This window comes from Harpegnathos saltator, unplaced genomic scaffold (assembly GCF_003227715.2).
Source record: "Harpegnathos saltator strain DR-91 unplaced genomic scaffold, Hsal_v8.6 scaffold36, whole genome shotgun sequence".
NCBI classification, from domain to species: Eukaryota; Metazoa; Arthropoda; class Insecta; order Hymenoptera; family Formicidae; genus Harpegnathos; species Harpegnathos saltator.
In genome coordinates this window covers 639207-654268 of record NW_020230161.1, presented here as the reverse complement: position 1 = coordinate 654268, position 15062 = coordinate 639207, and the positions used below count along the sequence as shown (strand labels likewise).

Sequence of the window (15062 nt, the reverse complement as noted above, 5' to 3'; positions counted from 1 at the left end):
ACCGTAATTCCTGTTCTAAATGCTTCTTTCAACTGTCAAAAATGTTTTCTTGCGTATCTACAATAAATTTATATCTAAGGAAGCAAGATATCCGACGATCATTCGTATCTCTCGGCCAATTCGTTCAATTCCTGCTGACGTAGTCAGTTAAAATATAATAAAATGTTGATGTGTGACAATGTCATTAACATTTGTTCACACCTATTCACCCGCCTAGTCTCTTCCGATCGGTGCTTCTCCTCCTTTCATGCAATCCCGGTGTAACAACCGGAACAGAATTTCTCATTTGTATTATTTTTGTATCATGTAGCGGAGTTTGCGCCAGCATTCATCTCGTCCGTCATCCCGATTTGGTTACAGCACTCGCTTCTTCGCTTCCGATAACAATACCGATGTCGAGGGAGATCTCTTGGTCGAGTGTGTCAGCGAATGCGAATGTCGAGACCACCATGCGTGGCTCCGGGCTCGTATTCGCGAGGGGTGGCCGCGCTAAATTCGAAGGGTAAAATAAAACCGAGGGGCCGAGGGGTTATCGATGCTTGAAGGACACGTTTGCGTTGCTTCCGCGTGCGCGCATTATATGGGTTACCAGTCCAAGGTCCTGGCTGAACCGTGCCGCGGGTTATCGTGCGAGCTCGTGCGCGCACCAGGTAACTCGCTGGCACTTCCTGCTGCTGACCTATATATATCCTGCTACTTCGCTGGTATTTACGGTAGAATTCCGCCGCCAGAGAGAGAGAGAGAGAGAGAGAGAGAGAGAGAGAGAGAGAGAGAGAGAGAGAGAGAGAGAGAAGATTCTCAACTATCTCTTTGGCAAATAACTCTGGTCAGGCTCTTCGATCTCTCCCGGCGAAACAAAGTGAACGATGCTGGCGCGCGTTGAGTGCAAGTCGCTCGCCTTCTTCGATTCTTTGCAAGTGCATGTCGATTGCCCTTCTGACACGAGGATCCCGACAGCATAAACGGAATAAATTACGACAAACATTCCACGGTTTCTTCAACTACGGATCTGCTGATTCCGATTACAAGATAATTTCTATAATATCGTGTGCTCGTTAATGAGTAAGAGTCTTGTACGTGGATAGGTATTTCTTTTTAGAGATGCTTCTGCGGCCGTGTTATTGCGTGGTATCGTGTTATCGCGGAGGTGTCTCAAGTAGGGTTTTACCATAAAAGTCAGAAGAGAAAGAAGTCTAGAGGAGAGAAATGAGGTAAGAGATATTCAGAGAAAAAGAGAGAAACACGCGAAGAGAGTGAGAGAAAGAGAGAAGTACGCCGGACGGAGGTGAAGGTCGAGGTTTAACGCGAGAACTGGCTGGCTGGCTAGCTGGCTGGCTGAAGCGACTCGACGATGTAGCCTATCGATCTCAGGCGGATCCGCAGTGGTTCCCGGTGAGGAGGAAGTTGTTCCCGAACGTGCCTTCGCGCTCCACGACATCTGTCGATAAGTTATTCAATTCCGACGCTATTGGATCTCCCTTCCGACCACCGGCGAATCCTCGCGGTCGCGGTCCGACTGCGCTCCTCGCGGTTACGGAGGCTTGACGGAGGACGAAATCATTTTTCGTTCGTCTTCTTGGTACATCTGCGTCTTCAAAGTCTCGTTTTCCAGACGGGCGATTTGACGATCTCAGCAGGAGGAAGTGTCGATCGGTGAACGTGTGGACGCGCGACGTGCGTTCGCACACACAGTTGCGAGTCCACGATCGCGAGCGCGTCGGGAAGAGGAGGAGCGTTCGCGCCCCTCCCGACGATAATAAAATCGCGAGGCTGCGCTCCCGTGATAAGGAGCTCGCATCTGATTTGCGACGTTGCGGCTTCGTTCATTCATTATTAATGCCGTATGTAATGGGAGCTTCTCTTTCCCTCCCTCCCTCTCTCTCTCTCTCTCTCTCTCTTTTTCTCTTTCTCTCGCTCTCTGCCCTGCCCTGCCCCGTAGCGCTACACATCGCGCCGAGAAGACTGCACACGCGGCGGATTAAAATTCATAGATATTATCCTTGAGAATAGATTCGAGGACTCCGGAGGTCTCTGTAACGGTACTATCTCGAGCATAGCTCATCGCTATTCTCCGAGCGACGACGAGGCGGGTTGCCGAGGGAGGTCTCGGGAAATTTCTAAAATATGCGGATTCCAGCGCGTTATATGCGTTGAATTCGCGCGTTGTAACGGTGTCACTTAGCCGCTCCAGAGATTTCTATTTTCAGCACGCGCACAATACTTCTCTACATCGGCTGTGCGAGCATCGGTCGTACGAGGTATGCGACACGTGTGCGAGAAAGCATACAGGATCGCAGACGGCATTGCGCGCAACGAGACGGGACAACAATATGCGCTCGCGCGCGTCTCTCGCGCGAAGCGAGAAATGACCGATTATACGGCCCGACAATCGCAGCTGTCGCAAACGTTTCTTATTAATTGCGCGATTAATATTCGCTGAGACAAAGAAATAAAAAGATGCATTCGGCTGTGTGACTGACGAACATGCGTCATCTCGTGACATATTTCGCGAGCTTCCTCAGGTACGTCTCTCGTACCTCCCGCGCAAGAATCGTACACGCGGCGTGCTGGTGCACGACACTGACCAAGCGGTTCCACACATCGCGGTTTCGCCGTTACGTTATATATATATATATATGTAAAATTTTCTTCTCCTCTGTTGCTTTTTTGTTTTTGCATTCACGGGCGAAACTCGTTAGCATACCGCGCTTGTGGGAACTTAACTATGTTCGTGACACGCATGAACGGTGTATTAATAAGAGACTCGTATCCGGTATTCCTGTTTCTTCTTTTTTGTTTCCTCTTTTTTCCTCTCACTTCTGCAACCGCCGATGGATAGATCATTCAAGGTCATCGTCTGTGAGCAAAGCCGCGGAACGAACGCGCAATCGAATAATCGATAGTAGAGCGGGGGGAGGTAACGTTGTTTGCAAAAAGCCGCTGATATACGCGAAGTCCAACGGAAATAGCCACCGATCGTGTCACGTGCTCCCGTCGTAATTGAAGTTTAATAGATTTGAATCTCGCGAGCATATACACGTTAAATCCTGATGTTTTTCTTTCTTTTCTTACGTCAACGCGAAGAAGACCGTTCCTCGCGTTTAACTGCGCTAATGTCTGTTTTGCTGGAATCTCAAATCGAATTTCGAGGAACGTCGATTATACACTAGTATTTCACGTATCTTTGATACGCTATTTTCGGATATTTTGATGTCGATCTTATATACGACGAATTTTGATAAAATATATCCAAAACATCGACTGTGTGTCCATATATTGAAGATTACGTAGTGATCGATTGTGAAACAAATTAAAATTACACTAGCTTTATTTCTAGCGTCTATGCCTGTGAAAAATACGTGAATGAATTATTCATGCTGGAATTAGAGCGTGTAATAATATTCTTAACGTTTATAATAAGAAATGAGTTAGATATAAAACGTTGTAAAAACTTTTATATATTTTAAGATTGATAAGCACGCGATTTAGAAATGTTGCTAAATAAGGAGACGCTTATTTTTAAATGTACTATAAACTAAATGCGTGTACTTGTGTGACGATTGTTTTTGAAAAGTCTCGATATTCACCAAGTTTTCTCAGGGTCAATTATATTTTAATATCCGAGACATTAGAATACCGAGCAGTTAACTAGAAATTATTATTTTTATATTAGCATAAAAATATCACCAAATTATATTATGTATCGATAATATCTGCTAATGGCGAATATATCGTTGCATATTGTAACATTATGCAGGTCTCCTCCGACTTATCCGATTGGATCTGGATGAATTAATTTCTATTATTAAATTCATCACTCATGCATATGTGCGATTATTAAGATTAAATCATTTGTATCGTAACGCGGCTACAGAAAAACACGTTTATGCAACTCGATTGCGATTTCCATTAAAATAAAACGATTTAAAGAAGCTTTAAATAAAAAAAAATTACTCGTGCAATTTAGCGAGATCATACGTTATTGTTTAGCGATTAATATTGTGCAAAAATTTGATATTAATTTCGTAAAGTTTATATAAATACGTAAATAACTAATGTAGTTATCCAGATTTTTCCAATATATCATATATATAATATATTACCGGCTAGTTCCCGTTTGTTTAATAAATCCTCGACCTTTCAACGTGAAATAAATGTAACTTCGTATGACTACGCGTGCATGTATAAAATACATTTAGCAAATCGCTCTCGTGTGAATCTTGCCTGCCAGGTACTCGGCATTATCACATAGCTGCGATCAATCGTTATTTGATAAATCGTTATTTCACTATCTTGCGCAAGGAGCTCATGAATCGGATTAAAATTGAAGAATACCTAATGTTGCGGCCGGTCGGTTGTAAATAAGCGAAACAGACACGTAGAATGTTACATGTGTTACGTATCTCGAGATCTACGGCCGCGCATGTATGACATTGAGAAGCGTGCGTTTGTAATATTTACTAGCTAGATAGATAGACGAAATTAATCGCAAAGTTCGCAGAACCGGTCGTAGATTGGGTGATATTCCAAACGGCCGATGATTAATTACACACATAGCTCTTATTATATGCATATAGCCGTAATTTTTATTACCTCTACATATATAATCTATAATACACGCAGCATGCACATATCTCGTCGGCAACCTATGTGCATACATGTATTATTGTTATATCATGTGTTACTGTTATTTATTTTTTCTAACAGGACTCTAACACAAGATTATGGAGTATTGCAAATCTCGAAAATTTTTGTACCGACTTTGCCACTCAACTCGGGTATTCTTTCTTAGTATGCTCTGCCGGCAAATTAATACAATATTATGTTACGGTACACGATGTGCCAAAATTGCATGCGTGCATAAATAATCGCGACTTTAAACATAGTTACGCGCGTATCGCAAATTGATTGCAAGCAGTCACACAATCGTGACCGGTTTGGTTTTTATTTCTGAATCTACATGTCCACATTAACATAAAGACTCGGATTTTTATTCATGTCACACCCACAATTCATTCTGTATACGACAACGTTACGTTACAACGTGATTTTTCTGTTTCTCTTATTTCTGCGTCAGAAGTTGAGTAACGAGTTTCGTTGCCGAGTACAAGATATATCTTAATATTGATAGAATGTTACACTTGGTTATATAATACAGAAATGATCAAACAGGAGCTAATTACGAACTGCCGTGTTGTGATCATATTTAATATTAATTAATGTTTTCGTACGCAGAAAATTATTTATGAATAATTCAAGTATAGCCAGTTGATATCAAAATTTCAACGTAAAAGAATCAACAATCAACAACGCATGCGCATTAGAGCGAATAATAAATAACTGTTATATCAATATCGGCCGGACTAAAATGTCGTTTTATCTTGTCTTCGCGGAACAATAAAGTGCCCTAGAAAAGCGCGAGATACTGGAGAGTTATTCGATAATGAAATTTACAGTGTGTTAAGTTCAGTCGATAATTGCGAGTGCGCTCAGTTTACGTTTTTTACGTAACATCATCATTTGCGTACAGACGAGGTTTGTTAATTTTACGAGCTGAAATTACCCGACATTCCCCGCTCGCGTGAAGGTTTCTTTTTTTCTTCGCGTTGTTAGTCATAGTGCTATATCAAATTAACAACCAAACAAAACGGTCAATTCTTATTGACCAAAAATAATTCTTGACGATCTAATGAATTCTTAACTTGATTGAATTCTGATGAAAGGCATTTTGTAAAATAATTTCTTTCGCTGACAATTGAAAACAGGCGTTAGTCTCTTCAACCAACGGCAAAATTCGCCGATTTATTTGCTTTCTCAAATGCAGTAAGCGGTCGTAGAGAGGTAAGTGGCCACAAGCACGTATCGCAATTTACGTTAACGACATAATTAAGGTAGAGAAATAACCGACAGAAGGTTAGGCATTAAATGAATTACAGTGATTCATTTATGCAGTTATGGCGAAGTATCGCTGAGTGAAGGCCACGCGAAAGTCGTTCTATTCAATATCCCGCGTATTGAAATTACGCGGTACGCGTAATAACATTTGATCTCGTTTAGCTGATCTTGCGCTAAAACAGCTGTCGACCTCACTCAATAGAAAAAAATTACGTGATGTATATCCTATTATAGAAGTGTGTAGATACATCGCGTGTGAGATGGCGATGTGCGAGATCGAATACAATAATAGTTTGTAACATTTAATTTTGTAATTTAACAGGAGCTTCCGTATATGATGCATCATAGCATAAAATTTCATCAGTGTGCCGGAGTTTACGACTGATCGATCATGACTGAACGAACGCTTGATTTGTACATCTAGACCTCGCAAAAAACGTAATGGGCAATTTTAAGATCGACTTGATTGGCAGGTACAAGCTGAAACGTCTGTGTGAATACAAGTCTTCATATAATAAGATAATTCGCGCGCATAATACGACGACGACTGTTGGAAGTGGAGAAAAAAAGCTAATTGTTGCGGTTGCAACTTAAATTTTAACACACGAGTTAATTTCATTCACACGGTTGATAAGAATCCAAAGTGATTAGATTAGACCGCTAAATGCTTCAGAATATTTTGGAATATATCCGTGTGTATACGTTGACGCGGGATGCAGCGGTTCGCTATATTTGTCCATCGTTAATCACCTTTCAGATTGTTTAAATCACCGAGATATTCTTTCCTCCTTATGCCTTTTATTTTTGCAACGGGCAAATATCTTCGAGATACTTCGAGCTAGTGAAAAATTCTTTTCGAGTTTTGCACCCTGTGCGAAAAGAGAGATATTGTCTCGTGAGAGAACGCGGGGATCGCGGTATGAGTCTGATTAAAGGCGTACGATATAATCGTCTAACGACTCACCTTCTTCCCTTACATCAGACCTAGTTATTCATTATATATAATTACACCGCAACCATTAAATGATTTGTGCCTGCCGTGTTCGCGTGATTATGAAATTGCATACGCCCTATCCGCCGACAAAAAATCACAAGCCGATCGTGCAACTGCAGCGTTGACTGACGTCAACATTAATTAAATACACGTCAGCCACGATGTCAACGTGTTGTTGAGGAAACGTTCAAATTCTGAACGTCTGCTAATTTGAGGAACGCGACGATTTAATCGATCGGCACAATCGTTTGATCTCGAGATTCTTCAACCAAATTTATACATGTGATCACGATTGACTTTTTACACGTTACGTAAACGATTCTAGTAGCACGCATATTTAAGCGTTTCGCTAATCAGCTCAGGCATTTTCACTAACCGCACCGGAATCTACGACGCGAGCAAAACCCAGCCAGAAATAAATACATCTTCGATTGCGCATTAGATCTTTATTTCCTCTAGAAAGACCCTGTTTTCCTCGTTTCGATGAATTGAGTCACGAAAGGAAAACTCATTGCTTGCGGTCTGGACGGCGAGAGTAATTGTGACACGAGACATACCGCTAACATATAAAAGAAAAACAAAGTCAAATGCATCAGATCGATTATTTTTCTTGACGCAATCTATCATTCAGATTTCCCATGTGAGTCCTCAGGCGCTCCAGATTTTTTATGAACCGTCTGGGATTGTTGACTGTGATATAAACTTCAGATTATACGAATTTCGAGATTGCTGGTTACCTCGAGAATTGAGACTGCGAGGACGGTAAAACCTCGAGAATAGAAGAAGTACGAGCAGCGTATTGATTCGCTTGTCTTGAAGAAGATATTCGTTCGTTCGAATGAAATAATTATATCTCAATTCTGGTAATAATATAAATTAGTAACATAAATTGGATTAACGACATTTTTGATATCTACTTTTTGTTGTGAGCCGTTAATATATATGAGTTTACCAATTTCCGGGTTGTTTTGGGAGTCTGTCGAGCCAAATGTAGACTTTCTCTTTAGGATTACGTAACCGAGATGGGTGATAAAGATTCACGTTGACTTTACGAAGAGAAATAAGACGCAAAACGTGTGATCGCGAAAACGTAGTTGCTGGACAAGTCCGAAACTAAGCCGCGGTTCGCGTATAATTTTCAAACAAATAACGCTCGTTGAGAACACAAGAGAATATATTAAATCCGTAGCACGATACACGAATCGAAATGAGCGCAGTGTGCTGTTCACAAAAATTAAATCGACTGGATATCCTTGAGATTGCGATAATACGATCGTTATAACCAGCCGATTTCGCGCGCGTCTGCACATGACACAACATACCGACGTCGGTTTGACGTGTCAATGCATCGTAGATATCTCGGCACTCGTCAAAATTTCAAAATTGCGAAAAAGAAATCTGATGCGTAGTTTATGTTTATGTTTCGTAACATGAGAATATACATGTATTATTGAAAAATGGATAACTAATTTTATATTCAAAGAAAGAGTCGCGTATGTCGTACACGGCACTGAGAAACATATTCTGGGACAAGTAGGCTGTGCTGGACAAGCCAGTGTAAACTACGATCCAATTATTAAAACAAAATCGGGCAGCGAGATGCGATGCGCGGGCGGGGGAAAAGGAGAGAAGGAAATTTTTCGAAAGAAACTTCTCGAGTCGCAGTACACGTCGAAATGAATCATAAATTATGCCGTTTGTGCGGTAAGTTTTATAGAGATCTTTTTCTAACGCTCACATATGTGTAGATAAACCAAAGCGTATGATAAGACGTCTCAACGTGAGACTCGTAAATTCAATGCATTCGTGGAAGCGCGACAAACCATTTTCCGCGTCGCTAAGTATGAAAAAATGTGACGAAAAAGGAGAGAGAAGGTAAACACATAATGAGTACGAGCTTCTCGAGGAAATAGAAAAGACCGCGTCGAAGAATTCAATAAAAATTTCTCGCAACGATATCTCGTGATCGTTCCTTCATATAGCGATGGAATTTCTCGCATCAATTATCCGATTCTTCGTTCTTACTGTCTGCTATCGATTAGACATCAACGTCAGTGTTTTAATGCCCTTGCCGAGATATTTCGGAAAAGATAAGCTCCTTCCTTTCATCCTCCGTCAATCTCGCTAATTAATAATCTCGCTAATTATACGTCGGTTAGAGCTGAAATTTTCGCGAAGAAAGAAAGCAGATTCTGCGTCCGAGAGACAAATTTTCGGCTGCTACATGACCATTCGTCCGTATTTACGATTTTTGCACATAAAATATGGTCCGACAGGATATGAGGGCTTGTTGCAAAAACGGACCAAGGATTCCCTACGTGAATGTCAGTGCGGTTTTCTGTGGGTTTTCTGCTCTTCGATTACGTGGCCTTCGAGGAACGAGACGACCGACGTCAGGGAAAAGGATCAGGCGTCATTGAGCGGGGAACTCTGCGATAAAAGTCGTTGGAATTGCGAGCCTGTTCGACTGTTCCTTATCCACCCCCACTCGCAGGTGCCAACAGAGAGGCGAGAGTAGAAATACAAACACTACTGCTGATTGTGGCGTGAAATCGTTGATTCCGGACGCGACCGTCGTTGAGGTCCGATCAGAGTGTGTCGAAAGTGTTCGATTGGTTTGCAAGTGCCTTCGGGAACATCGCGAAAATGTTTCTAGTGCAATCGATGGTGCTCGGCGCGTTTCTTATCGGCCTCGCTGCGTGCGCTAATTCCGACATGGAACTGCAGCTGCTCCATGTGGTAAAGAATTATCTCATTTTTTTCGTAGATTCGTGTGATTCGTGTGCTTCGCACACGGGAAAGGATCACTTTCCCGAAAAGAAAGTTGTAGCGATCTACTACGCGGGGTGTAGGAAAGATCATATCATCGTCTTCGAAGACTTGATATCCTTCCCTGAATTTCTCGCAAACGTGCGAGATAAAATCGCATTCTCCCGGTATCCGTTTCTTCTACGAGTGTGAAGCGAGTTCGTTTTAAACTGTTCTTTACCAAATAAATCAATAGCACGCTTGCGCGCGCGCAAGAGAACGCGCATCGAGACGTTGAAAGAGAAAAAGGGAGATATAAAAGTTTACGAAAGAAATTAAGAAGTTACGAAGCAAGTGATGATCATCCCCTCGTGCGAGACAAGTAACAAAACATTTACATTATCAAGACCGTCGTCAGCGCGATGACAGTAATGATAATAAATGACGGCGATACAACTTATATAAGTAAGAATGTTCTCTGTTTCGAAGGTATTTCGCCACGGGGACAAAGTACCTCATCGCGAGTTCCAAAACTACCCCAACGACCCGTATCGCGACCATTCTTACTATCCAATGGGAAACGGTGACCTGACTAACGTGAGTACAAACTACGGCGATCGATATGAGACACTACGTCTTTAGGCGTAATTAGGCGTATCGATTCGTTCATTATAGTTTTGCCGTATTAGCGATTTCTCAACGTTGCTCAACGGCATCATACGGCGCGCGTCTTACGGTGTATCATCGTTACGTAATATATTTCTAACGTACGATAACGTTTTCTTGAGGCATACAAAATCTACTTGACAAATTCTAAAGAATTTGTCTTTTACAACGCTTTTACAGTTTTATAGCCCCGCCATTACGTAACGTTTGACATTAATATCCAAAATCTCCGGATGCTCTGAGAAAAAAGGCGTCCAAGTAACGGGCTGTAATTAAATCGTACAGGTGCTGTGCTAATGTGTCTCACTCCGAGAGAGGATTATTACACTGGAGATATAGTTACTTTCAAAGTTGAAGATACAGTCGGCTCAATAAAGAACACTCGCGCGTTTCTCCGATATCTCCTACACGAATTCGTACGACGTCCGTCCAAATTGTAATCTCTCTCTTTCTCTCGGTCTTTACAATTAGGAAGGCAAAATGCGGGAATACAAAATCGGGACAATGCTGCGCGAGAGATACGATCAATATTTCGGTCCGGATTATTGGCCGGCCAAGATCTACGCCCGATCCACGGAGGTCCCACGAACCCAGCTGTCTCTCCAGTTAGTGCTGGCGGGATTATTCCCGCCCTCCAAGAGGCAAACCTGGAATCCGCACTTGCCCTGGATTCCGGCCTGGACGTTCTTCGTGCCGTACGAGACTGACAACCTCTTGTTTCCGCATTTCTGTCATCGGTGAGTAAGTTTACAGAGAATCGATCGCGGAGCGGTAAGAGACTCGAGGATCCTTAAATCTTTCGTCTTGAAACTTCCTCACGGCCGATCTTCCCATCTTGGGAAACTTGGGATCGGGACTTCGTATCTTTCTCTTCCTATTTTCAGCTCAGTCTCTCGCAGTTGCGATAACGTTCCTCTGACTTCCGAATTGCGCGAGCTATTCCCTACTGTTGTCGATTTTTAGATATCAAGAAGAGTACAGACGGTTCCTTCAGCTGGACAGTACGAAAAAGATGATCAATAAGTACAAGAACGTGATGGATTATTTGACGGACCACTCGGGCAAATTGATTAACAGTACAGGGGCGGTTAGCCACATGTACAATCTATTGAAGGAAGAGGTAAGCGAACGACGGTAACAAATCGAACGAGAAGAGCAACGAGTTGATCAACCAACAATTCCAAATTTAACGTACGATTCTTTGCAGGCCGCGCAAAATCTAACGCTACCGAGATGGACAGAGAACGTCTTCCCGAATCCGATGCAAGAAATAATAGAGTTGGACTTTAAGCTTCGATCATACACGAAGACCTTGAGGAGATTGAACGGAGGTTAGCACAGCAACTGCAACAATCCATACTTTGTCGTAGCAGCATTAAAAATAAAACCGCAAAATCCCTAATCGCGACGCTTTCCGCAGGTATGCTGCTTCGCAAGATGATGGACGATATAAAGGAACACCAAGCGGAAAAGTTGTCAAAAGACAAGAAAGCTTTCTTATTTGGCAGTCACGAAGTCAACGTGGCCGCCGTTGCCTACGCTTTAGGAACGAACGAACCAGCAGTGCCTGCTTACGGCTCTGCGATCATTCTGGAGACTCACCGCGATAAGGAAGGATTCTATTACGTCCGGGTAGGTTACACGAGACTTGTCACACTTATCATGTAAATTATTCAGCGATTAAATCGATCTACACTGCTACATTTTTACTTGAAAAAAGAGAGATCAATTTTCTCTTATATTCTCATCTCTTACAACCTGTGTTCAATCTGTTTTACTCTCTGTTGGTAATGATACTCCAAGTTCCAATACATAACAAGGATTGATATCGATGATGTGTCTTATCTCCGCAGGTCTTGCTATGGACTGGCGTTACCGAGCAAGTGATCGTTCAAACGATCCCTGGCTGCGCCGAGTTATGTCCTCTTGAAGAGTTTCTCAACATCGTAAAGGACATTTTGCCGAACGACGAGGAGTATTACTGCCGGAAGGATAAAACAACGGACGGTCTCAAGCTGAACGCGCATCATCGATCATCGGCGGCGAGCGTCGCCGACGACAGGATTTGGCGACACATCTTCCTCACCGTTTTACTCGCGTTCACGTCCAAATTCGTGCAGAAGTGATTGTCCCCGTGTGAAAACGCGAATGTATGTTCCAAATATTTATTTATTTCGGTACTTCCGCATGACTAAACGACAACGTGACCCTCAACCGGGGAAATAGTTGCGAAAATAATCAGCGGCTCGTGCTGGCCGATAGCCGTATCGGAAATACCTTACCGAACTATGAGAGTACCCGGATGAAGCCCAGCAAAGTTGCGGCTATATATGTTTCACTGCGTATGTTGCGGTTATCGCGTTGATGCATTTTACCGCATACGTTGTTATAGCGTCGTGTCGTACACGAACTCTGTACATATGTAAATAGATGAGATACACGCGCGGATGCAGGTATACCGATACCTTATTTTGTAATCAATATTTGGTAATCGCACACATTCCCAAGTAAATCCCTCGCTCGCGAGCGCGTGAATATCATAAGCGCGGAGCCAGCAAACTCGCGTTAGACTTCATCGATCGTTCATAGATGTGCGTAATTAAACATTGTCGATAGAGGTCACCTGAGACACATCCACCGATGCTTTTCACTGCCATACGAACATCTAGGAACCACGTCATTCCGCTGTTTTAATATTAGAATTAATTTTGTGTGAAACGCTGAATTAAAAGCCATATATGAGAATCAATAAAGATCAAGTAATAATAAGTTGATGAAGTCTCAAAATACGCTCTCTCTCTCTCTCTCTCTCTCTCTCTCTCTCTCTCTCTCTCTCTCTCTCTCTCTCTCTCTCTCTCTCTCTCTCTGTCTCTGTCTCTGTCTCTCTATTCGTCCATCCGATTGCAAAGTACAAACAGTTTATTATGCAACAGAAACTAGGTTACGTATTAAATGCGCGATTAAACCGTTGCTAATAGAATAGCACAGAGAGCAGAAGCTGCATAAAGTATAATCGTCAGTTTGACAAGTATTTTAATGTCACAGGTGCGCCGTAATCGGATTAAGCTCTCCGTTTGACGCACGTAAAACTGGAGCAAATTCGATTCCGAAATGAACGGACCGATTCTCCTATTTTTGCCGGGGTGAAGAGTTCAAGAACCTGAGAGCGCGATGAGCTACGGTTAGCTGCACCGGCGTATCGCGTAGATGCGCGAGGTAGAAATAGCATCGCGATTTCGATCGACGTACCCGTCGCTTCGATTCGGAGCGCCGTTAAAAATTGCAAAAGAGGAGACGGCGATTTATTTCTATGCGTGACATTTAATATTTACGGCGTGCTAAAACGCGATGGAAAGAGCCTGAGAAGCGTCGTAGCCGCCGCCGCCGCCGTCGCAGCGTGATTCTCGCGCGATCCTTCGCCGCCGCGTTTTCCGCTCGGCGTGGAATCAAGTATCTCGGCGCAGATACGCGCCAGGAGGGGTCCCTGCACTTTCGTTACGGTGATTCACCTTGCGTGGCGAAACCGCGAATGCGTGTGCATCTGATGCACTCGTTACTCGGAGCATGTTTCGTATCAAGTGCGTTATTTACATAACGACGGTTCTTGACAGCGCGTTGCGCGAGGTATCATCGGGCACAAATAACACGCTTGTTTTACAAGTTTCTCCTGCTATCAAGAAAATGAATATGTCCGACAGCCGCGGACTAAAACGGTAAAAGAAAAAAAGAAAAGAGATAAAATTAACGCGACGATCCCTGTCTTCTTTTTCGTTCCTTCTCCTTCTTCTATTCTCTTTTGGATTTGAAGCGGCGAGCGTCATTCGCGTTGATGTAAAACGCCGTGACGGCGACGCGAATTCGATGAATTATTTTGAACAGCGCACACATCTCTCATTTCACGCTATGAGTCTCTCTATTTCCTCCGATCGTGTTTTATCGGATTTCAATTTAAATCCACGCCGACTCATCCCCCCCTCTGAGAAGAAAACAGACAGAGGGCGAAACGTTTCGAGCCAAAGGAAACATTTTCAGTGCGATTACGAGAATAATTTGCGAGCCAAAGTGCCGCTGGCACTGTCCGGTGTACTTTGTACGATTCGATACGCGCTGCACATAACCACTGCGCTAATTTACACGAAATTGTGTGTACACACAGGACTTACGTGTGTATATGGATGTGCGCAAGTATGCCGCTCAATTTGAATAATTAACAGCGTTGAATTATTAAAGCTCGAGATCTGGAAGACTCGTTAGCGCGATCGGAAACGCCAGCTCGCTACTAGTATTTCAGTTCAAACAAAGTACTTCAAACGCTCGACACGGACGTTTGATCTCAAATCTTTGTTCGAGCAATATCACTTTCGAAAAATAATTTTTCTTAAAAAAAAATTTATATATATATATATATATATTTATTTATTTATTTTTTCATATACTACATCCATGAGCGAGAGCACTTAAATTCTTTTAGTCACGTCGAGAGAGACTTAATTGCAAAAGCAGACCAATAGGAGGTAGAAAGTCCACAACACAAGCCATTCTTCTTTTTAAATAGTTCGTAAATAAAACAAATCGTGATCGCGCGACGTTCAGAGTACGCACGCTTATCATGGAAGATGGCAAATTACGAGCGTGTAAAGGTGAAGGTGTGGGAGTGCACATACCGCACCGATGAGCGGCAGGTAATGTCCTCTCAAGGCAAGAATTTCTCAATAGGCGCGCGATTGTTTAAGTGGCAGGCGCAGATACGCCACCGGCG

The 15062-nt window shown here is 42.8% G+C and overlaps 2 protein-coding genes across 5 annotated transcripts in view; one reads left to right on the top strand and one right to left on the bottom strand.

The window, feature by feature from the left end:
• RhoGEF3 (Rho guanine nucleotide exchange factor 3) overlaps positions 1-15062 on the bottom strand; it is a 129056-nt gene that overhangs the window by 110688 nt on the left and 3306 nt on the right. The gene's annotated exons all lie outside the window — the stretch shown is intronic.
• LOC105190844 (venom acid phosphatase Acph-1) lies at positions 9307-13066 on the top strand. Its single transcript, XM_011153821.3, has 7 exons — positions 9307-9628; positions 10127-10234; positions 10775-11040; positions 11267-11423; positions 11511-11634; positions 11724-11935; positions 12157-13066. The coding sequence occupies exons 1-7, from the start codon at positions 9536-9538 to the stop codon at positions 12427-12429; spliced, it is 1233 nt and encodes a 410-aa protein (XP_011152123.1). The 5' UTR covers positions 9307-9535; the 3' UTR covers positions 12430-13066.

Bases quoted from the DNA above. Each gene is read 5' to 3' on its own strand.
- LOC105190844 (XM_011153821.3), top strand. From the start codon at position 9,536: ATGTTTCTAGTGCAATCGATGGTGCTCGGCGCGTTTCTTATCGGCCTC. The intron at 10,235-10,774 runs GTGAGTACAAAC...CTTTACAATTAG, and splicing joins GAAACGGTGACCTGACTAAC to GAAGGCAAAATGCGGGAATA. The intron at 11,635-11,723 runs GTTAGCACAGCA...CGCTTTCCGCAG, and splicing joins CTTGAGGAGATTGAACGGAG to GTATGCTGCTTCGCAAGATG.